This window comes from Stegodyphus dumicola, chromosome 1 (assembly GCF_044657685.1).
Source record: "Stegodyphus dumicola isolate Sdum_Otavi_A_Nest chromosome 1, ASM4465768v1".
In the NCBI taxonomy this organism is placed as follows: domain Eukaryota; kingdom Metazoa; phylum Arthropoda; class Arachnida; order Araneae; family Eresidae; genus Stegodyphus; species Stegodyphus dumicola.
Genome location: NC_140768.1, coordinates 99,882,967 through 99,907,427, shown reverse-complemented (window position 1 = coordinate 99,907,427; position 24,461 = coordinate 99,882,967). Strand labels below are relative to the sequence as shown.

The window sequence follows — 24,461 nt, the reverse complement described above, 5'->3', positions numbered from 1 at the left end:
AACAGCGAGCATTAGAGAAAGATGTTACAATGGGAGGGTCATAAATAAAAAACATCAAATCCAGCCGTACCATCTGCCGACCTGAGGACGATTTTCGTGCCGAAACTAGAAAATACTGGAAAGCCTTCAACGCAAACCTTTCTGTATGTGAAAAATTTGCAAAACAAAATTTCTTCTGCAAAAGTAAATGTAATTTGCACGACCCATGAATAACTTTTAAAGAATTCAGCATCACCTAATTTACAAATAATTTCTTTTAGCATAGAATAAATACTCTTACAATGACTGTAGAAACAGAGAAATATGATATAATTTTTGTTTTAGCTGTGTGCATTGATTAAAAATACTGCATCTTTTAAAATTAATAGTTCACAAAAAGAGTTACTTCAATATATATTTTGAATAATTGTTCTGAAATAAAAAATGAGATGTTGGAAAAAGTTCAAATCTTGTAATTCCATTTCAAACTAATGTGTCATTTATATGTTTGTATCGAAATTTTTTTAGTTCTGTGAATGTGAAGTATAGATATTTTATTATTGAAATATGAGGACAAGTTGCGGTTCCTTAAAGAAAAATTTGTTTTACTCTTCTGATTTCTCGTCTAAAATAAACTAACTGAGAACCTTCTTGGCATGATATGAAAATCATTTGCAAATAATATCGTATTTGATTAAATCGCTTTTTGGCGTTGATAAAACAAAGTACTGAAAGTACATGAAGTCGCATGATGCATTTTTTACCCTAAGCAAAATACTTCCGTTTTACTGAATGTGTTATCGAATAAAAAGGTCCGAACGATATTTGATTATGAATATTTTACTGTTATGAAGATGTGTTTATTTCCAAATTTCGACACGGTTGGAACATAAAATTCTCAGTAGGTAAGAGTAAATATTTATGAAAAATAGTTCGTAGAAAAGAAATGTAAATAGCTTTTTATAAAATCGTCACAAACATTATACAAAGGTGGAAAAATATGATGGTGATCTGTGTGATGCAAAAAATTTCAAAAAAGGAAATAAGAATTTTCGATTATTTCTCTATATCAAGATTTGAAATGACACAATTAGATGCTCAGATAAAGATAGACAACTTTAACTTTCATGGAGGACTTGGGATGGAAAAACAATTTGTTATTTATGACTAATTAATTAAAACAAAGAAGGGCTGTCTCTGTATGAGAAGGGATGCCTTCTTGGAAGACTTTTTAAAGAAAACTGACTCCTATTCACGTTACAAGTGGGAAAACTCAGTTCCAGATTAAACTACTAGTGTTCAGTGATGTTACTCCTCGGCCGCTAGTGGATGTTATTTATGACTAAGGACTGATGAGCTATGTTAAATTAGGTACTGTTTATCATTTATTTTAAAATTCATTAGTTAATACTTATGATCGGGGTTTTACTAAAAAGACTAATATATGCATGTATTTCTTGAAATCAGTTTTCACATCTTATTAACTTTTATGTACAGTTTTTATGGCATCCTTCCTTCAGGTCCACTCAAGTAATTTCACAGCCTAAGAACAAAGTAAAACTTTTTAAAATGTAATATCTATGCTACATTTGAAATATTTCTCTTTGGTTTGGTTTACTTGAAAAAGCACTCAAAGGCTATCTTCCAAAGGAGGGATGCCTTCATGCAGAACTGTCTAAGAGAAAATGGCTTCTCTACATATTACACAATGGAAAAATCACGAAAACGTCCATGCAGCCAGCCCATTAGCTGGGATTCGAACTGAACTACACGTGTTCAGCAATTTTACTGCTTGGCTGTTGGTGGGTGTATGACATTTTGAGATAATTATCATAATATTATATGTTTATAGGCATCAATAACAATAAGTGCTTACTATTGTGATTTACATTTCCAGTGATGTTAATCTCATAATTAATACTCTTGGCTCTGTGCCTAAGAGCAGTAAAGCTTCAACTGAGGACTTTCTAAGCGGAATTGGCTCATATTTCCGTAATTAATAGAAATGTGGTAATATTATTCTTGTCACTGTCAATGATACCAAACGTAAGATTTAGTATTCACTTTCGGAGCAAAGTACATTGAGAAAGAAATCAATTTGGGGACAAATAAAAAAGAATTGATGAAATAAGTATTATAAAACAGCAAAATTCTTTTATATCTGGGTCATTTGTTACCATTTACTTTAATATTTAATATATGTTTTAATATATTTTCATATTTTATTTCAGTATTCCTTTTTTAATTCTTTGTAAAATGTGAAAAATTTGTGAAATTGATATTTTCTTTCAGTTCTAAATATAATTTTCTTTCTCAGTTCTAAAAATGTATTCTTGGTATTATAGAGTAAAAAAAGACATAGTATTCACTAAATTAATATGCAATTATTGTTAATTAAAGTGCATTTTGGTAGTAGATTCATGATAGTTCTAATGTACACATGCTTCAAAAAGATTTCACAACTAAACAATTTTTTCACTGTTCTGGGCAGAACCATGGTTCCAATTTATAATAACTAGATAAAGAAATAAAAATAAAATAGGCTTCCACACAACAATTTTTTACTCATTTTATTACAAATGAATGAAACAAATTTCTTTTCATTCTGCAAAAGAAATAAATATGTCAATAAATAGTATGTTTTTCAATGTGCCGTTAGAATAAAAAATCCATACTCGTCTGATGCAAATTAACTGATATATATTTTTACCCAAAATTTTTCAGAAAAGATTTCAAATATTACTTTCAAGCACTAACTACACAGAAGGTGCATTTTTAAGTTTTTAAACACAGTTTTTGATCGTTTCAGCATCTTTTATAAGTGCTAAGAACTGTCTTATTTCTCTAAATTTTCTTTTGCAAGGTAAGGAACAACACATTCAGTGGCACTTTTTTCGCACAGTCGCTTTGCAGACATTTAAATTTCTCTCATGCATTCGAAAACGAAATAGTCCATAACTAAAAGTTTAATCTTATTCAGTTAATTTCTTACATAACCTTTTCATAACCGCTTGTATTCTTTTTAAGATGTTCCCGGATAAACAGCCATTATTCTAAAATGGAAATGATAAAATCATTTGAGATATAATTTTTCCTTCTCAAAACAAACTATTTATTTCGCCAAAATATAATCCAAAATAATTTTAAAGCTATGAAATAAATTCAAGAAGATCAATAAATATTTTAAAATTCATTCAGTTGTATAAGAAAGTAAATAACGCAGCACAACATTATAATGCATCGTCGTAATATCAGAGAGCTGTAAAAAAGTTTCATTCTTACTAAATGGTTTATATAACTCTCCTTTTATAAAAGCTCGAAAAAGAGAATATACTTTCAAGTTACTTCAAAACATAACTTACCAGTATGGATTCACTCTTTTAAAATAATTCTACTTTAATTAAACTTAGGAGATAATATAATCAATTAATCGATATTGTTTAGGAAATAAATTATTATTAACTAACTTTACAGCAATTGCGCAAGTAATAGTAACTTGTTTTCGCACTAAATGAATTTAAGATCATATATATATCATGAGCATTTGGTAAATTGAGGTATTAAAGGCATTGTTGTATATAATATAAATATTTGCTTGTTATTTTATGAAATAGAGTGTCTGGAGCCCATTTAAATACCCTGTAGAATTTTAACAAATTATTTTGTAGAATACATATATGCACATGCTTTTTACGAAATATGCAAACCTCATGCAAATATAATTCTGTTTTATTAAAATTTAAGGATTATGAAATTAATTTTAGTATAAATATATAACTCTACATAAAGAAATCTACAGGCATCTTTATTCCCATTATTTTTCTATTATTATCATCGCAAAAAAATAATAACAGTCTTTATCTTATAATAAGCTAATTAGATTAATTTAAAAATACGACCTGTGAAACTTTTTACCCTCCTTGCTTCAGTTTTTCTTATGACAGTTACGCACTTTCTTTAATTTGATATAAGATCCACTTATTTTAAATACTTTTCTCAAATGTTTTATAAAAAGTGAGAAAATAATGCTAGCGCAAAATATTTGGTTGAAAAGTTATGTAAAACTGGGTTCAGTACCCAAAAAAATAAATAAAAAATGAAAACAGATTTTATATTAGGTTCAAATGGGCAATTTGTTTCATTTACAGACACATACATGTTTCGAGATCATGTGGGTTAACACCACTTTGGGCTAAAAATATTTAGAAACAGCATATCATTAGAATTTCCGATACACAGGCTCGCAGGCTGTAGACAAAAATGTTTTATTCCTTACAGTGTTGCTATTGCTCGCTTTGAAACTGTTGAGTTTTTTAATCAAAAATTCATCAAAGTTTTACAAAATATGAAAGAGATAATAAAACAAATTCGAACTTAAAAATTCCAGTCTCCAGTGTGCATATTCGAATGGAGTATTACGTTATTCTTAATTTGATGGCTTTAGGTACTGTATTTTTAATAATGCAAGACATATATTCATGAAGATTCTTAATAATTTAATTTTTTAAAATATAATATATGACATTAATATTTGCTGGCAACAATTTAAAAGTTGTTTCGCCCTTTATAGTGAAACGCTATAAAATGCCATTTTGAGACTAGTAGCCCATCTGTCCTAGTGCCCCTTTGGGGTAAAAAAACTACGATTTTGAAAAATGAATTTGTAAATATATATATATATATATATATAATCTGTTCTTAAATTTTGTATATATTATGCACATATTTATTATAAAATTGAAGCATTTTGCAGAAGATTTTCCTACAAAATTGTACTCACAGAAATGCGTTCTTACATTCGGTTGAACGTCTTTCTCTTACGATACTGAGAAAAGTTTAGCCTCTATTTCTAAAAACAGATCAAGTATTTTCAAATAGGGTGCATGTTGAAAAGAAGCGTAATGCAAAATGGCTAGAAGAAAGAATAGGATATGCGTTGATAATTAGAGGAGGGACGATAAGAATGACAGGCTATGTGCATTGTCATTCTACGTATTATATATGGTACCTTTGATGAAAAAGACTTCTTTTCCGCTATCCAGGAGAGTCAGTACGTCCTAGACATATATAACTATTATCTGTTCGTATAATTTGGCTCACACTGTAAAATTTAGAACGATGCGAAAGAAAATTTGAAAGTGCACTTTACATTTAAATTTTTTTAATATCGATATTACCTGCTAATTGCATTAAAATTAGCTAACTACAAGCACAAGAAATATAGTAAGACTAAAATTCTCTTATTGTGAGTGTCGAGTTTAGTACTGTAATGCAAATAAAATTTTTGAATTGATTTGACCAGTTGAACCTTGCTAATAGCCTACGGCAGGTTGGTTGTGCATATTCACAAGTAAGCTACTTATTCAATTAATCACATTTATTTACAATTTACGTAGCGAAGAAAAAAGAACATTCTACTAAAACATATCACGCTGCGTTTATGCACGCTAGCGATAACAGCACAAGCACGAGGAAGACTAACTTACAACAAATCAGTTCACTCCACTTGAGAGAAAAGTACATAGTTGCAGCACTGCTATACATGAAAACACAAACAGTTAACATTTAATTTAAAAGTTCGTTGCATGGTTGCTGCATACTCCCCTCCCAGTGTCAACGATATCGTACGGGGAAATGAACATGACGCCCAGAACGTGTAGTCTTAGGTTGCACCTTTGATGGGGTATCTGGATTAAGTGGCAAATCATGTACCACAGTGCCCTGCAAACGGTGAGGTGAAGTTGATGGTGGAGCGATTGGTTGATCCTCGTTCAGAACATAAGCTGGCTTTACACGATCAATGGATACAAGTACAGTTTTGCCATTTATGTCTAGGTAAAAGAACAACTAAAAACGGTCCATCATAAGGAATTTGAAGTGGGCGTCTCACCATATCATGACGAAGAAAAACGTGGGTAGCTGTGGCTAAATCACGGTGTATAAAGGTTTTGCTATCACCATGTCTCTTGGGTGGTATGGGGCGAAGTGTTTGCATATGCGCACGTAAGTGGCTGACAAAATCTGTGGTGTCAACCGTTTGTTGAGCAGAAACCAGGAACTCCCCAGGCAGACGAATGGTGGTGCAAAAACCAAATCTGCTGGTGGCAACCCAAATCTTCTTTCAAAGCAGCTTGAAAATCAAGAAGGATCACAGGAAGACTTCAGTCCACGGCTCGGTGGCATGGCACTTGATAGCAGTCTTAAGAGGTCAATGCAATTCCTCTATTAACCCATTCGACTGGGGGTGGTAACTAGTCGTCCTGAATCTCTGAATTCCCAGGTGATGAGTGAGAGAGCGGAAAAGTGAAGCTTCAAACTGGCGTCTTTGGTCAGTTGTCACAGTAGAGGGCACTCCATACCTGGAGACCCAGCATGTGAAAAATGCTTCTGCCACAGTTTCAGCAGAGATATCCTTGAGTGGTTGAGCTTCTGGCCATCGAGAGAAACGATCAATAAAAGTCAAGCAGTAAGAATAACTATTTGAGGGAGGGAGAGAACCTATAAGGTCCAAATGAACATGGTCAGATCTTTGGGAAGGCTCTTTAAAACTTGCCAAAGGTGCTTTTGTATGGCGATGAATTTTAGCCTTTTGACATGGGATGCAACACCTGGTCCATTCAGCTATATCCGATAACATTTTAGGCCAAACAAATCGTGATCGCACAATGTGTTGTGTTCTGCGTACACCAGGGTGAGCCATGTTGTGTAATGAGGCAAAAACATCCTGGCGAAACTGTGTTGGGACTTAGGAACGAACTCTGCCAGTCGATACATCACAGAATAGATCAATGTTTGATTCCGGGAGAGTAATCTTTTTAACTGCAGGGATGTGTCTGATGACAGTAAGGACTTCAACTCATCATCCAATGTTTGTGCTTTAGCTATTTCAGAATAATCAACTGATTCAGGAAGAGTTAAAGCATACGGGACATGACATCTGCAGGAATATTCTCAGGCCCTGGAATGTGCTGTATGTTAGTTGTGAATTGCGAGATGAAATCTAAATGCCTCACCTGGCGTGGAGAGCACTTGTCATTCTTTTGATGGAAAGCATATATCAGAGGCTTATGATCAGTAAAGAGGACAAACTCTCGAGCCTCCAACATATGTCTGAAATGGCGAATGGATGCATAAGCAGCAAGGAGCTCCCGGTCATAAGCACTGTACCGAGTTTCTGCTGTACTGAGCTTCCTCGAGAAAACAACCTAAGGGCTGCAATTTGGAGTCCACAACCTGATGCAATGCACCACCAATAGTATGATCAGATGCATCTACATGTAAAGCAAGTGGGGCAGTTGGATAAGGATGAACAAGTAACGTGGCATTAGCTAGTGCTTGTTTGCATTTTTTAAAAGCCTTGGTTGCAAGCAAAGTCCAAATAATTGGTTTCTCTGAATTTTTCTTGCCAGAAGACCCCTTTAAAACGTCACTTAACAAAGCCTGGTTGTCTGCTGCATGAGGCAAAAACCTACAGTAGAAATTAATTAGGCCTAGAAACTTATGCAAATTACCAATAGTTTACGGCAACTTAAAACCTAGGACTGCTTGGATTTTATTTTGCAAAGGTTTAACCCCTTCTGGGCTTATATGGTGACCAAGAAACTCCAGCTCAGTGACACCAAACACACATTTTGAAACATTTAACTTGAGACCATAAGTACTCAGTCTTTGAAATATAGCATGTAAGTGCTTCTTATGCTCCACTGCATCATTTAAAAAACATAGTATATCATCAAGATAAACATAACAAAATGGGAGACCCCTTAGGACCGCGTGCATAAAGCGCATGAAGGTTTAGGGTGCATTCACTAAGCCAAAACACAGATGAGTATACTCGTAGAGACCCCATGGGGTTTGTCACTGCTGTTTTAGGAATGTCAGCGTCTGCAATAGGAATTTGGTGAAATGCTTTAAAGATGTCTACTTTTGAGAAAATGAATTTACCGTAGAGTGAATGAGCAAATTCTTGAAGGTACGGAATTGGATAACTATCAAATTCAGTCACAGAATTCCGCTTGCGGTAATCTCCAACCGGACGAACTGCAGAATCCTGCTTAGGAACGACTTGCAATGGTGAACTCCATGGACTCTTGGAAGGACGGATTATCCCTTGATCCAGGAGGAATTCGAACTCAGATTTCACTGCTTCGTGCAACTTGGGATGGAGTCGTCTTGGTTTTGAAGTCACAGGTGGTCCACGGGTCAAAATATGATGCACTGTATTATGAGGAACAGTCTGCTTAATTAGAGTAGGATTTGTTATATCTGGAAACTCAGAAAGCAAGGAGTCATAATCTAAATTAAGAGAAACAGTGATAATAGAAGGTTGGCTTTTGTGGGCAACATTGCCATAAGTAAACTGTGAAGTTTCAGGATTTATGAGACACTGCCGTTTCAAGCCAACAAGAAGATTAAAATGTTTCAAAAAATCTGCACCGATGATAGGAGAAGTTACATCAGCAATCACAAATGTCCATGAGAAGGGTTTCCGGAGACCCAAGTCCAACTGTCTATGCACAAATCCATATGCAGGCATTTTAGATTTGTTGGCAGCAAAAGGGGTAAATGTTCCGCAACAGTTTCTCTTTTCTTTAGGAGAAGGAGGTAACACTGAGATCTCACTTCCAGAATCAATTAAAAATTTTTGGCCAGTCTTCCTGTCGTGAAGAAATAATCGACTGGGCTTTTTGGATACTTCCGTCATCCCAGCTATGATGGGAGTTACAGGTTTTTTTGCTGTTGGTATGCGCAAGGCTTGGCACATTTGCATGCCTTATCACCAAAACGGTTATGATAGAAACACACATTATTGGAAGTATTACCTTTCCTGGAGCAAGAGGTTGAGCGACTCTGGAACCTAGTTGTCCTCCGAGCATGGGAAAGTTCAGAACCTTGGCGTGTAAGTTCTTCGATCTGCCTGGCTAGAGTTTCAGTTGTGATGGCATTGGGATCCAAGGACGTTCCAGCTCCAGGAGTAGCACAGATTGCACTAGGTTGAACAACCTCAGCGACTTTATCAGCTATAATTGCTAGCTGATCAAGTGTTTCAGAAGAAGCAGACAGAACTGTTTGGATATGGGCTAGTGTCCGTTCCATCCATAAATTTTGCAAAAAGTCATCATTAAGTTCTTTTCCAGAAAGCTCTTTCATTTTCCATAGGAGATGACTAGGCCATTCATCCCCCAACTTAAGTTCAGTGAGGAGTTTTTTTAATTTTCTGGTGTTCGGAATCTTCAAATTCACTGATGAGCCTCTCAGACAGGTTTTTATATTTGTCCAAGTCCAGAGGGTTTAGTACGATATCCACAGAGTTTCCGCATCTATATTCGCTATAAAAGCAGGAAATTTCGTTTCATCACTTGTAATTCCTCTGTAAATGAAAGCATTGTCACATTGTGTGATCCACAACCGCACGTTAGCCGTCCAGAAAGGTGGAATGCGAAGTGCAACTTTCGCTACTTGGCTCTGCTGATCGGGTGGAGGCATCGCTAGTATGTGGAAATAGTTCCGAAGAGCATAAACAAAATAATCGTAATTATCCAGAAAGCGAAGTCGCCACAGGGGGATAGGTTTATCACAGCAAGGCTTACCAAAGCATGTGACCAATTAACGTACCTTATTTTTCATCCATAGGTCACCAATTATGGCAGGTTGGTTGTGCATATTCACAAATAAGCTACTTATTCAATCAATCACATTTATTTACAATTTACGTAGAGAAGAAAAAAGAACATTCTACAAAATCACGCCGCGTTTATGCACGCTAGCGATAACAGCACAAGCACGAGGAAGACTAACTTACAACAAATAAGCTCACTTCACTTGAGAGAAAAGTACAGAGTTTAGTTACAGCACTGCTATACACGAAAACACAAACAGTTAACATTTAATTTAAAAGTTCGTTGCATGGTTGCTGCAAGCCGAATGATAAAACACTTGCCGATAGTTTGATTTAGGTTCGAACCTAGCTGAATTGGATGACTGCATCATAGGTGTTTTGTGCAAAGTCAGTTTTCCTTAGAAAGCCCTTCACGATGGCAGCCCTGGTATGTTTGCAATAAGTATCTCTCCTATGTTCTGCAATATCCAAATAGTATAAACTATTTTTTATTGAAAATGAATAAATTACGCGTTTTGTTTTGTAAAAAAAAAGTAATTTTAGTATCTTAGAGGAAAGAAGGAAAAAAAGATTATATGTTTATTTCTAACTGAGCCAGCCAGCCACGTGAACAAAACTTAATTTTGCTTCTTTTAGTTTAAGTAGAAATATATTGTGCATTTTGGTGAATAAAAAGGGTTTTACACTTCAGTTTTGCCTTAGAATGTCTTTTTTGTATTTTGTTTCACAGAAATTAAAATCTTCTGATTGTTTTGTTGCAAACCGTAGATAGGGAAAATATTCTCTGTATAAAAAAATAGCAGTCACACATGTACGTAATAATAAATAAATATGAGGCTATATGAAGCAAATCTGTTGCCAAGATTTTCTTAAATATTCAGATAGATTGTGATCATATTATCCCGGGTATTCGTTGAAATTAGTTGAATTTCTATTCCAAAGGTTACTTCTACTTCAGTGTATGTTTTATATATTTTCTAATATTCGCACTTTGAACATGTATATTCTTGAACACATAAATATTCTTGAGAAAAACCTAACTGACAGAAGATGAATCTAATCATGATCAATTGTACACAATTTAATTTTAAAATTCGTTATCATTTGCATTTTTTTTTTTTTTAACGCAAACATAAATTTTTTCTTTTCATATTTCAAAACTTTAACCATTTACACCCTTTGAAAATAACTGCATATTGTTATACTGAAAAATGAAATTTAAGAATGTATAGAATTCTGGAAAATATTAATTCATTATATCGAAAACCAAATTATAAATGCAAATATTTACAAAACTTTATGTTTCTGCATTAGGTAACTACACTGAAAGTAATACTGATAGAAATTGTTTAGTAAAACTATGCATTGCCTCTATTTAACTATAATATTTTGACAAAAAATATTTTCAATTTTCCGACTAGACATACAAAACTTATTCAGAAGTCAAACAACAAAAATCAGCGTTATACCTACAAAATTGTTGATTTTTGTTGTTGAAAATTGTTGATTTTTGTTGTTGAAAAAAACGCTGATTTTTGTTGTTTGACTTCTGAATTAGTATTTATTCAGCGTGTTATTGTGTCTTAATTATACAAAACTTAATTCAATAAAACACATCAAGAGCGTTGTCCCATCAGCGAATGAGCAATAAAGTCTCTGAACACTGATAATTCGAGTTTTGGCGAACGAGCTTACTGCGTAGGCGTTTTCTCTGTTTTCCCCATGTGCAACGTGTATATAAGACAGTTTCTTTCAGAAATTCCTCCACGAAGACATCCCTACCCTTAGGCAGGTGACCTTCGAGTGCTTTGCCACAGTCAAATTAAATAAAATTTAAAAAATAAGTAAGCATCATGAGCATTAGACTAGAGTCTCTGTTTAATTCTTTCTATATATATAGAAAGAGAAAGAATTAAAGTTATAAGGATTAGTAAAACCATAAGAATCAATCTGTCAAAATCCGATGTCTTTTTTCATTAATGCTCTTATAATTTTTCAACGCAGGAATTTCTAAGAGCATCTGTTTATTTGCTCTTAGCCCCCTCCAAAAAAATAAGTAGTGGAATAGTAAAATATACTGATATTTTCTTAGATTTTAAAGAAAATAATATCATTATGGCACGATTAATAAACTCGCGGCTTTCCTACTCATGACTATGCACAAAACCGGAAAATTGCATGACAAAAACTTAGATGTCTAATTATGATTAGCAAATAAACTATTTACTTCATGTTTAGTTAATTAGATCTGTCATTATATCAAGTAAATTGTGAAATATTATTTTTATCTGTAGTTTCAAATAAACTCTGGATAAAAAATACCCAAAGTTGCAAATAAAATAAGAAATTTTCTAAGTTAAAAAAAGATTTTACTTTATTAAAAAAGTAAACTATCTTGGGATCTATCGAAAATCATATTGTTTTAGTAAGAAAGTATTCCTTTTATCCTAGCAAGCAATTGTATATAAGAGGTAAATTCAATAACTAAAGTGAAGGGTATTAGAAACAGAAAAATATTTTTTAATATTACTGCTGTATGCACATTGATTTCCATAAAATTTAAATAGATATATATATAAACACACACATGCACACACACATGTATACATACATAAAAATGGAGGTTTATGAACAGAAAAAAAATTAAACATTTACATTTTTTTCTTTTAAAGTCTTGATTTTCAATTTCCCTCAAAATTTTCATTTAATAACAAAATCCATAGCATAAAGCGAACATTTACTGTTACAAGGTCAGATCGCTTTCGAAGCATTCTATACTTCTTGAAAACTCCCGAAGGGCAAAGCTCTGACAGTGATTGATACTTTTAGAGTCGACACTAATTAGTTCATCTGGATGATTCTCTGCAGGTGTAGGGGGGGGGGGTAAATAAAAACTGCTTAATGCTTTCAGTAGATACAGTGACAGAAAACTTCCTCGCTTTTGAAGCATTTCATTGACAAAGCTGCTGACACTTTACAAAACAATACCTTATCTCTTTCAAAACCTCTGGAGGGTTAAAAGGATTTTTCATACTTTTTTGTTTCTTTATTTACTTTCTTCTATGCATTGCATTAGAAAAGCTGCTATTTTAGCAATGAAGTAAGTAAAACTTCTATATGTATGAAATGATAAATTTGTCGAGGCAGAATTTTTCACGGTAAAAGGAAGAAAGAATAAAACAATAGTACCAAAAATAAAACATTATTACTATTTGCATGATATCTTCGTTATCTGTTTCAAATTATTATAGTATGTTATTTATCAGAATAAAAGAAATAGGTTGATACTTCTGAGTGGCAGTAAGATTCATAATAAAATACAGTCAAAAGTCTAATCTAAAGTCTACGTAATCCAGACTCGTCGGGACTTCGGCGATTCCCGATTATCGATTTTTCCGGATTATAGATCATCAGTTTAAATCTAGTAAGATGACATGCAAAAATTATAAAATTAAAAATATGAAACCGTAATTTATGAAATAAAGAGCAATTATGATCTAAAGGGTATCAAAATTTACAAAAAAAAGAAAAGCGTAATATTTATTTGTTTACTTTATTAAACATTTCTTTCAACACGCGCTTGCGTGAAGCATACATTACGCATAGTCGAAATTAGAATATTGTAACCAGAAAACTATTTGATGTGTATTCGTGATATTTATAATGACAAGGAATTTTATTTAAATCATATCAAAGACGGAGTACATCGAGATGAAATACTACATTTAGTAAGGAGTTATAAGCCGAATAAAATAAAAACATCTGCCCTGAAGATAAGGATACTGCTGACAGATCAACTTCCAGTTCATTGCGCACTGCGACGTCCCCCCATCCCGCGCAGAGCGGCGTGAAATTGATAAACAGATTTTGGAGTGGTTAGAGAAACAAAAGATATGCCTTTATCCATTTTTTTCAGAAATTCCACTTTTTGTTTGATGGACATCGAAACGTGCTTTCCCTTTGTAGATCCTTTTGCAGCTCCAGCATCGGAAATTCTATTTGACATAATCGAAAGTTCCAACTTACTTTTATAAAATTGCTCTAACAGTCTGCAAAAAATAATAAGCCGGATCCAATTCGAAGGTTAAGGAACAACGCAATCTGCAACATTAACTGAATTAGATAATTTTAGCTTAGCTTATACCGTCCGTTATCATTAAACATGCATGTGTAAATGTATTATGCGCATGCGTACACGTATATGCGCATGCTTAAAGGTGTTATGCGCATATGCGTTGACGCATGCGCAGAAAGTTTGTAGCTTTGAGGTCCGGATTATAGATCATTCAGGATTATGGACGTCTGGATTAAAGACTTTTGACTGTAGTATGACAGTGAAAAATGCCATGCTTACTCCTATCAGTGCGTTCACATACAGATGTAATTATCATGATCCATAAACTAAAGTAAGATTTGTCAGAAAAGACGTCATTTATGAAATCACATATATTATTTAGTACATCATTGTGTAGGCACCGATTCCTATACTGTAATGTCAAGGGAAGCGAAAGCAGTAATTGCTTTGCTATCAGTTCTATGGCATTGTAAATATCGTTGCAACCGTACATGTGGATAGTTTGTAATGTGCAAGAAATATTGTTTCCTAACCCATGCTACGTAATATGTTTGTATGACCCCTAATCTTGATGCAGACAAGATGTCTGTTGTCTCAGGCACTGGTGAGTGGGAACGTTGAGATCCCATGCACTAGTCTGTATAAGTTTCTTGAAGCAGTAGTTGATCAGGTTATCTCTGCAATTCTGGAAGGCTATGATTTTCTCATGATCAATGTCTGAGAATGATAAATTCTTTCTTTTTACATAATGTATAACTCAATCTCTGACACAAAAAACAATAAATGAACATGATTTCTGGAATAAAATATAAGTGAGTGAACATTTCTGAATAAAAATTTTGCATTTCAATCTGACTTACTTTTTATACAGCTTGCAGCTTAAATATACTCTTGCCTGTAATATAAAGGTGTTGTGAAATGCATATCATTTGCATATCAAGCATATTTTATCTTTTAGTGCAACTTTCCGATTTTGTTGTGACCTTTCTTTTCTAGAGCAGCGATTTTAATGGCCAGCAGTATGATTCCTATGTAAGTACTGTTTGTTGTCAAAAATGAATAACCTTTTCAATTGTTGTTATTTAGCTTCACTTCATTAATTTCTGTAGGAGTTAATAATTTTATTGCTTACATTGAAAACGTAATTGCGATAGATTATGTTTGAAGGATACCAAATTTTTAGAATAAGGTTTCAAGAGGAAAAAGTGTTTATTTTTTCAATGGTTGAAAATGTATCATTTGTAGAGAAATTTTTGCTCACTGGTTTTTCTGATTATTTGAATTTGTCATGTAGTATGTATTGAATATCTTAATTTTAATTCACAGATATATGATTAATCCTTTTTTGCTAATTAAAAGAGAAATCAGCAGCTCTTCATTTTCAGTTATTGACCCAAAAATGAAGGTATTTGTTTTACAGAGTTATAGCAGCTAAATAAAATTAACTTAGAGGCAACCCTTCATTTCTTTTAAAGCAAACTGACTCACTATTTTTCCAGTATTCAGGGAAATTTAATTTGAAAAGTTATTAAATTAAATTATAATGTTCTTGTGTGTGTATGTATGTAAGATATAATGATAGCTGTTTCAAAAAAATAAATGATGACCTCAAAATTGACATTCTAAATTTGGTAATCTGCCCCTAAATTCATCTCTTCTCACAGGTTCACAGATGCCTCTCGTCCAATCAAATTAATTCTAAACCAAAACTGTGAATTGAAACTTCAGCCTTCTTGCTATGAAAGTACTATAACCTTTCCCTTTTCCCCGCATAGCTTTCCTGCTGACAAGACGCTTTTACACCATGCTGCTGCTTACTTAAGATGACGTTCTAATTAAAAATACAATTTATGTATTCAAATATAATTAGGAAGTATCTTATCTGAAAAAGGATGATTTGATATGCATGGAAAAAATAAAGATTGTGATTTTTCAAGATATGTTGTGCTAAATTGCGTCATCATACTTTCCACGCAGCCACCTTCAAACCACATTTTCATTACATGTATATATATATATATAGTTTTTGACCAACTTGGTCTTTTTGGTATAGTACTTACAACCTAGCTTATTAATTATATATATATATTCCTTTTTAAGTGCATTTTATGTTTTTATTTCCATTTTTAATCCTATAATTTGGCTTTATATGCTATGTTGCATCTTAATATTATCTGTACTATACATATGTGAGGATATTAGTCCTTAATATTTATATATGTCACATTGTGTGCTTTAAGAATAGTTTTATGAGGATGTCTAAAAATTTCATGAGGTTATAAACATTTCAGCACTTCTATATATACTGTTTTCTTGCTATTTTTGTTAAAAAAATGACAGGTATTAAACTTAATTATAAAAGAAATTAATTTCTAATTAACATTCAGCACTACATATTCATCATGTAATCAAGAATTTAATTATTAAATATTTCTTCATTGCTTGTGATGTTTCAGAGACCAACTGTTAATGTTTTCAGTTAAAACTGATGATGAAGGAATTGTTGTTGATGATCTCAAAATGAAAATAAAAAAGCTCTTTCCTGATGAACCGACTATTTGCAGACCACCTCTACAAGCTTTGCTTTATCTTATACCAGTTTATCATAATCCTACAGGATACATTCTTCCTGAAGGTAGGTAATATTTCTTATAATTTCATAAATGTAGTGTATATAAAAACTACAAATTATAACACATTGTTTAGATATGATAAGTTGCTTCTAGTAACCACAATAAAACCTCTTAAAAAGTGTTGAAATAAAAATATAATTTTACTTATTGAATTTTATTTGTGTAATTAATTTTTCTCTGTTATGTAATTGTCACAAATATGTTTATGACTTTTTTGTGTAATTTTGTAAAATTTGTATGCATATGTAAAATAACATATAAGGAATAAAACATATGAGGAAAGTATGAAGATGATGCAAGTAATATATATATATATATATTATTTATTTATTTATTTATTTTTTTACAAAATAGACATAAGAAGTTTTACTGGTAAAAGTAGTAAATGTTATGTGTAATTCCTTAGAACAATGGAAAATGATGATATAAGCCCTCATCAAAATTATATGACATATATGATTTTGACAGAAGTAGAAATTAACTTTTATTTATTGAAAAATGATTTAAAACAATTTGTACAAAGGCATTTATTTGATACAATTTCTAAGGTACAGAGTACTAATCTATAATTTCCCTTTCTTATTTCTTGTTTAAAAATTGAAATGTAGACAGAAGGTTTTGTTTTTAGGAAGATGTCATCAGCTTATAAGTTTAGCTCAGAAATATAGTATTACTATATTATGTGATGATGTTTACAATCTCCTTCACTATGATGGATTGAAAACATGTCCCAAAAGACTATTTTCATTGGATAAAGAGTAAGTGTTCAATTTTAAATAGTTATTTTTTATTCTATTTTTGTTAAAAATATTTCTCTGTTATCAGAAGTTTATTTTTGCACGAGTGCCATTTTTGATTTGGAATCCAAATAAAAGAAAACATGTGGTTATATTCTAAATATCTGCTGAACTTAGTAACAATTAGAATGTTTTTTTTTTTTTTATGGCACTGATGTCAAAAGGGAAAACTTGATTTTTTTTTAGACAAAATAGTGACTTTTTTTTAGAAACAATTATGCATCAGAACTTTTTTTTAGAAAATCAGTACCCAACAAAGTGTTTGATAGTCAATGTTATTTATATTGGTGTATAAATCTTGTGTCACTTTTAATATTTTTCCATAATTTCACAAGACTTAACTTTGCGTACCTCCAAACCTGTTGATAACTTTGATATATGAGATTGATATTTGAATATTTTCATGTAGTGTTCAATATAATTATGCCTTATTAACAAACACATGCATCTTTGAACTTCATTTTCAGTAGCAGTACTAGATTTTCTTTCACATCACTTAGTTGAAGAGTTTGCATTAAATTTTGGTATATTTATATTGCATAGGTTTATATTTCACTGTCATTATGTTAGGTTGTCTGGAAAATAATGCAGGTTTTTAACCTATATCTTTAAAGTATCATAACTCAACTCAAAAAGAATTTTATTAATCAAAGTAAGCACCAGCCGAATCAATGTATTTTTGCCAACGAGATTTAAGTTTATTTATGGCGGTAGAATAAAATTCTGGAGTTTTGGACGCGATAAAGTTATCAAAGGCATTTTTGGTCTTGTCTTGGTTTCTGAAGCATTTCTTCTGCAGAATGTTATACAGATGTTTGAAAAAGTCGGCGAGAGGTCAGGCGAATATGAGGAAGAGGAAGAGTCTCGTATCCCAATTCGTTCAATTTCTGTAGGGTCAGTTGCAGGATGTGCGGCCGAGCATTGTCGTGGAGAAGAACTGCCCCCTTTCTGTTGATCAATGCTGGGCACATGCATTGCAATTTTTGGTGCATTTCATTGATTTGCTGACAGTACTTACTGCCGTAATTGTTTCGCCCAGATTTAGGAAGCTGTGGTGGATGAGAGCGGCCACAGACCACCATACAGTCACCATAATTTTCTTTTGGCACAGATTTGGTTTTGGAAAGTGTTATGGTGTCTGACCGTGGTCCAACCACTGAGCCGAATATCCGGTTGTTGTAGAGAATCCACGTTTCATCGCACGTAACAATTCGATCAAGCAAAGGGTCTTTTTTTTTTTTTTTTTTTGCGGAAAAGAGCAAATGACATTTCAAAACAGCGATTTTTAAAAAAATTTATTTTCGCTCAATTCATGAGGCACCCACTTATCGTGCTTCTTTGACTTTCCTATATGATTCAAGTGATCAGAACTCGTTTTGCTTACGCCAATCTCCTCCGTAATCTCTCGAACGGCTGTTCACAAGTCTGTTTCAACTTAAGTCTTCAAATTGTCGTCATCAACAGCTGAAAAGCATCCACGATGCTCTTGATCTTTCAGGTGAAATTTTCCATGACGAAACTTTTAATACCACCGTTGAACTGCAGATTCATTAACACTTTTCTCGCACCATACTTTGTGGACATTTCGAGCCGTTTGTGCTGTGCTGTCGCCTAGCTTGTACTCATAAAAGTAAATTTGCCGAAAATCCCATTTTGACATCCAAAGAAAAACACCTAGTAAATATTTTTTTAAATAATTTTGGAACAAAATGATTATTATAGAATATAGAGCGAAAATAGAGCTTCAAAATGATATAAAAACCAATATAATTCAAAATACTTTTGTTGCTAAAAATGTTCAGGAAAGATAAACAATTGCAAAAACCTGCATTATTTTCTCGACAACCCAATATTATTGGAATCAATTCTTTATATTTTTATACCTCTAAAAATAATTCATTGAAGAATAAAATAACAATAATTCCTTCAGCTTTTAATTATTTTGATAGAAAATATTTATAATTGATGTGTGAATGATTATATCTTTCATATTCTTCTTTTTCTTGAGGTCATATCCAGAATATGTTGGCAATGTAATTTCTAATGGCTCGTTTTCAAAAATTTTGGGCCCAGGATTAAGAATTGGATGGCTGGAAGCACCTAAATGGGCAATTGAAATGTTCCAGGATTTGTAAGTATTAAAAGCAGCTGAAAAGCATCTATCTTGTTTTTTCACCTCCTAAGATTCTGTAATTAAATTCCTTGCAATTTTAAAGAATAAATATATGTAACTTTTATCAACAATTTTTAACCTGTAGAGTTCCATAATATGCATTTTAAATAATCATTTGTTTTGATTCTTAATGAATAAGAAATCAAACACAGTTTATAAACGCATAAACATTTTTAGGAACACGGTGCTACTGTTGAAATTCCGCCTTAATTCTGTCTTTGTAAAATTCAGTTTTCATTTGAAGTAACTTGTAGTTTTTTTGGTTCTTTATAGTGTGCTAAGGAATTTTTTTTTTCTTTTCATTTTTTTATTGATTTTTATGCGGTATATTAGACAATGAATCTTGATATTTGTTATGGAAGAAAATTTCAAATGGCATATCATTTCCAAATTTTGATAAGTTATTAGAAGCAAAAACTATGTAGAAACAATTTAATGCACAAAATGCAGTTTTTCAGGTATCTAGTTACACTTGTTAAATTCCTTCTATGAGTATCGCGACTGAAATAAATATATGAATTATTTCAAACTTGTCAATTTTCAACAAACTCTCAATGTGCAAAATGGCTAGATGACAGAATCTTTCTTGTCCATTTCTATTTTGTATGTAAATCATAAATCATTGAAGAACAGAAAATGAAAGCTCATTGCTTACAGATTTCCCTAGAATGGTGAGGAATATTTTTAACACTTCCTTTTTAGAACACTTTTAAAGTATCATGTAAAAAGTTTTTAAGTTTTGGATAAATTCTGTCATTAATATGTCCATCTGCATATATATCAGTATGTAGAGAGAAAGAAAATTATAAGTCAGAACAAGAATTTTCATAGATATTAATAAATTAAAATTTTCTAGATTTTCCAAGACTTTAAATAAATCTTAGGGATCTGCATATTGTTTTTAATCATTTTTAAAACTATTTTTGTTTGTAAAGTAAGTTTAAGTCTGTATGGGATGTTATTAAACCATGAATATATTGTTGCAAAAATGTCCACCTGCGATAAGATATATATTGTTTCCTGCAAGGCGGGGTTAGGGTTACTAGATTTGGCGTGAATTTGCCCATTTGGTGACAAAATTGGTGATATGCCATAGATGGAGCGAGAAGAGTCTAGAATTCATTCTTAGCTGTTTTCCTCAAGAATGTTCATGAAGGTTGGTTTAACCTATATATACCTTGCTTTTACGCCAAGAGAGTAGTATGTTTAGTTCAATAGTAATGTTTTGAGTTCAGAGATTAGCTTGAGAGTGACCAAACCGAGTCAGGGTTTGCAACAGTTCAGTTAAATGATTCTGATCCACAAATGTGGGCATAGGTTCAAATCCCGCTTGTGACACCAGAAGCCACTTTTGTCGCCAAATGGGCAATTAGCACCAAATCTAGCAACCTTGCCTTTCCCTCACTTTCTGGCAAGCCTAACCCCGCTTTGTAGGGAAGCTATCTAAGGGCAGCTGGGCATTTCACAACAATATATATTTTAGCTCGAAAGCATATGTACCAAAAATTGTTCAAAATTTCCTCAGGTGTTATAAATACAATGTTATAATTAACCTTATTTAATAATTTCAATAATTTCTTCATTTTTATTTCATAAATCATTCTATTGTTTTATGAGAGCTTCAAAGATTAATTAATATCTTCACTTTATTAAAGGCATTTCATAAAACAATTTGCATACCTTTTCCCATGTGTTATCAGTAATAGGCATTGCAAGGCAAAGTCTGTGAATTGTTAACTTCCAACAAAGAATCTACGAGACAGTGCATCGCCTGTTTTTATTGTTATTCCTACTAAAGTGTTTTCAAATTTTCTATATTCTATGAATAATTTTTAAAATTTTTTTATTGGTTTTAAGGGGACTTTAGGATATTTAACAACAATATTAATACAATCAAAAGTCGTTAATCTGGACTCGTCGGGACTTCGGTGATTCCGGATTATTGATTTTTCCGGATTATAGATCATCAGTTTAAATCTAGTAAGATGGCATGCAGAAATTATAAAATTAAAAATATGAAACCGTAATTTATGAAATAAAGAACAATTATGATCTAAAGGGTATCAAAATTTACAAAAAAAAAAAAAAAAAGAAAAGAAAAAAAAGAAAAAAAAAAAAAGCTTAATATTTATTTGTTTACTTTATTAAACATTTCTTTCAATGTAAGTTGTTTAAGTTGCTTCGTTTTTTATGTGATAATACTTTCTCTTTAATTCTATAAACAGATATAATTTCTTGTTCAGTTACAAAGTTCCGCTGTTCAAGTCCTATAATTGCTGTGTCAAGAATACCGACTAATTTGTCAGTCGAAATTTTTTTGCTTTCGAAGACGCTATCGGAAGCGAGTTATAATGACGAGGAATTTGATTTAAATCATATCAAAGACAGAGTACATCAAGATGAAATACTACATTTAGTAAGGAATTATAAGCCAAATAAAATAAAAACATCTGCTCTGAAGATAAGGATAGTGCTGACAGATCAACTTCCAGTTCACCAGTTCATTGCGCGCCGCGATGTTCCCCCCCCCCACACACACACATACGCAGAGCAGTGCGAAATTGATAAATAGATTTCGGAATGGTTAGATAAAAAAGGACATGCCTTTATCCATTTTTTGCAGCAATTCCACTTTTTGTTTAATGGACTTCGAAACATACTTTCGCTTTGTAGATCCTTTACATATTAGTAAATATATATCAGAAATTATATTTGACATAATCGAAAGTTCAACCTTACTTTTATAAAATTGCTCTAACAGTCTGCAAAAAATAATAAGCCGGATCCAATTCAAGGATTAAGGAACAACGCAATCTGCAACATTTACTGAATTAGATAATTTTAGCTTAGCTATACCGTCCGTTATACATTAAACACGCATTCGTAAACATACTTTGTGCATGCGTACACGCATGTTTGCAGCCGTAAAGGTCTTACGCGCATGCGTCAACACGACGCTTGCATAGAAAGTTTGTAGCTTTGAGGTCCGGATTATAGATCATTCCGTATTATGGGTGTCCGAGTTAACGACTTTTGACTGTATCAGAAAATTGGGTGTCATTAGTTAAACAAACGCAGATGGCAAAATATCTCTTTCTTTCTTTAACATTTATTCTTCTGGCTTTATAAAATTTTTGAAATATAGACAAAGCTTTCATTGTAGGTTATGTATTTTAAAAGTTAAATGTCAGTCTTCGTTTATATAAGTATATATGAATTATTTATATTAATATATAATTTTTGAAAAGAAGTAACATTTTGCTAGTTCTGTAAGTATCTGGTTGTAAGGAAAGTTTTAGCCAGTGAATACAGAGACATGATGGAACATTACCTTTCTGCGCTGGAACTCAGTTCAACATTTGTCCTTGATTGCAGCATCAACGTGGACTAGCATCTCACTGAACACCTTACTGTTGAGAGTTTTATCTTTTCCAGATGCTGTTTGTGGATTAAAACCATGGCAATCTCACCAGATACAAAGCATGAACTTTTTGTTAGTCAAATTGTGCTTTTTGAACACTGTAGATGGGCTCACCTGGCACAAACAAACCTTCTTTTCAACCTGTGTTGTTGAAGTAAATCCATTTTTTGTCACAAGTGACGATCTGGTTCAGAATTTTGTCCTTGTGTTGAAATTCGAGCAGATTAGCACAGGCCCGAACATGTCTGTCATCTGCTTGAGTCAGCTGATTCAGCACCCAGTGATTGAACTTGTACGTCAAGTTTATGCAATGTATAGCATGACTAATGGACATGGCACAGTGTTCTTAAGTAAGTCTCTTTCTTTCAAATGCCAAAAATCATTTGAGAAAATATAATAAAACACAGCAATGCAAACTGTTTGTACAGATGATATTTGTGGTGGCAGGAAACTTTAATTAAAACCCAATATTTTGAATAAACTTCATGATTCATCAGCAAATATATAAGTATACATGAGAGTAGCAGTGCAAATACACATTGGAGCCAAAATTTTACAGTTCTCTGTGAAACTTAATTTGAAAATATTTGGTGCAAGTAATACAGTGTTCAAGAAATATTTTTTAAGGATCATTCATTGCATTTAAAATATGTAATATTAAAAAAGTAATTGACTATATTTTTAATCGAAATTAAATATGAATAAGTGTTTCTTTAGAAATGTAGACTTTTAGTAACATCTTAAGAGATTACATGTTCATCATTATCCTCTTCACAATGAATGTTTTTCCTCCCATACCACTACTTTATGCTTCTGATATTAAAGTATTATACCGTGCTGTTGAGTAAGATACATTTATAATTTTCTGTTCTTCAATATATTCAAAATGTATTTTATGGATTGATAGTTATCATCTTTAGTGATAATAAGTTCTTGTTAATTCTACCTATTGAAAGTCAATGATTGCTGTGGTATGCTGTCATCGTGTGCATCACTTTCAGTATAACAGCACAGTATGTCTTTTTCATGTAATAATACTTTAATATCAAAAGCATAAAGAAGTATATGGGAGGAAAAACATTCATTGTGAAGAGGATAACGATGAACGTGTAATCTCCTAAGATGTTACTAAAATGTCTAACTAACTCAAAATGTCTTCTTCTTTATTATTATTATTATTATTGCTATCAATTTCTGTTACAGCTTTCTTTACCAGTTCTTCACAGCAGTGGCCTCAAAATCTTTTTATTTAACTGTTCATATCATTTCTTTACCAATACTTCACAGCAGTGGTCTTAAAGCTGCATGCGGACCAAATGCACAATCTAAAAGCAACTAATGGGCTGAAATTTTTTTTTAACAAAAAGGTTTTTTTAAAGTAAATATTTGTTAACTAAATTTCAAGTCTTAAGTATTAAATATTTATCAAAACATACATATGCAATAATAATAATGATACGAAGGGAAAAATTCCAATTTTTATTTATTTTCTGTCTGAAATCTAAATACTGGTTTCTGCAAATTTTTGTTGTTATATTTTGTAATTGAAACATATTGATAGTTAAGCATTAAATTTTCAGACTGACACTTATTTCAAATAATTCTAATATGTTGAATTAACAACTAAAAAAAAAAAAAAAAATCTGAAAGCTTTCAGATTTTATATTATGCCCAAAGGGGCATTTTTTTAACATTTTGTGTGTTACCTTTAGATATTAAGTATCATGTTCTTTGCATTTAAATGATAAAATTCAATTCATGAGC

At 32.2% G+C, this 24,461-nt stretch overlaps 1 protein-coding gene across 9 annotated transcripts in view; it reads left to right on the top strand.

The window, feature by feature from the left end:
• LOC118180895 (uncharacterized) overlaps positions 1-24,461 on the top strand; it is a 111,258-nt gene that overhangs the window by 30,343 nt on the left and 56,454 nt on the right. For all 9 annotated transcript variants that reach the window (XR_015041587.1, XM_085818196.1, XM_035349957.2 and 6 more), the window contains exons 5-7: positions 16,153-16,308; positions 16,935-17,064; positions 19,112-19,234. Coding sequence is in view for 8 of the 9 variants with exons in the window: in XM_085818196.1 (XP_085674322.1) it covers positions 16,153-16,308; positions 16,935-17,064; positions 19,112-19,234 (409 nt within the window). In the remaining variant the exon portion in view is untranslated. The remainder of the gene's footprint in view (positions 1-16,152; positions 16,309-16,934; positions 17,065-19,111; positions 19,235-24,461) is intronic.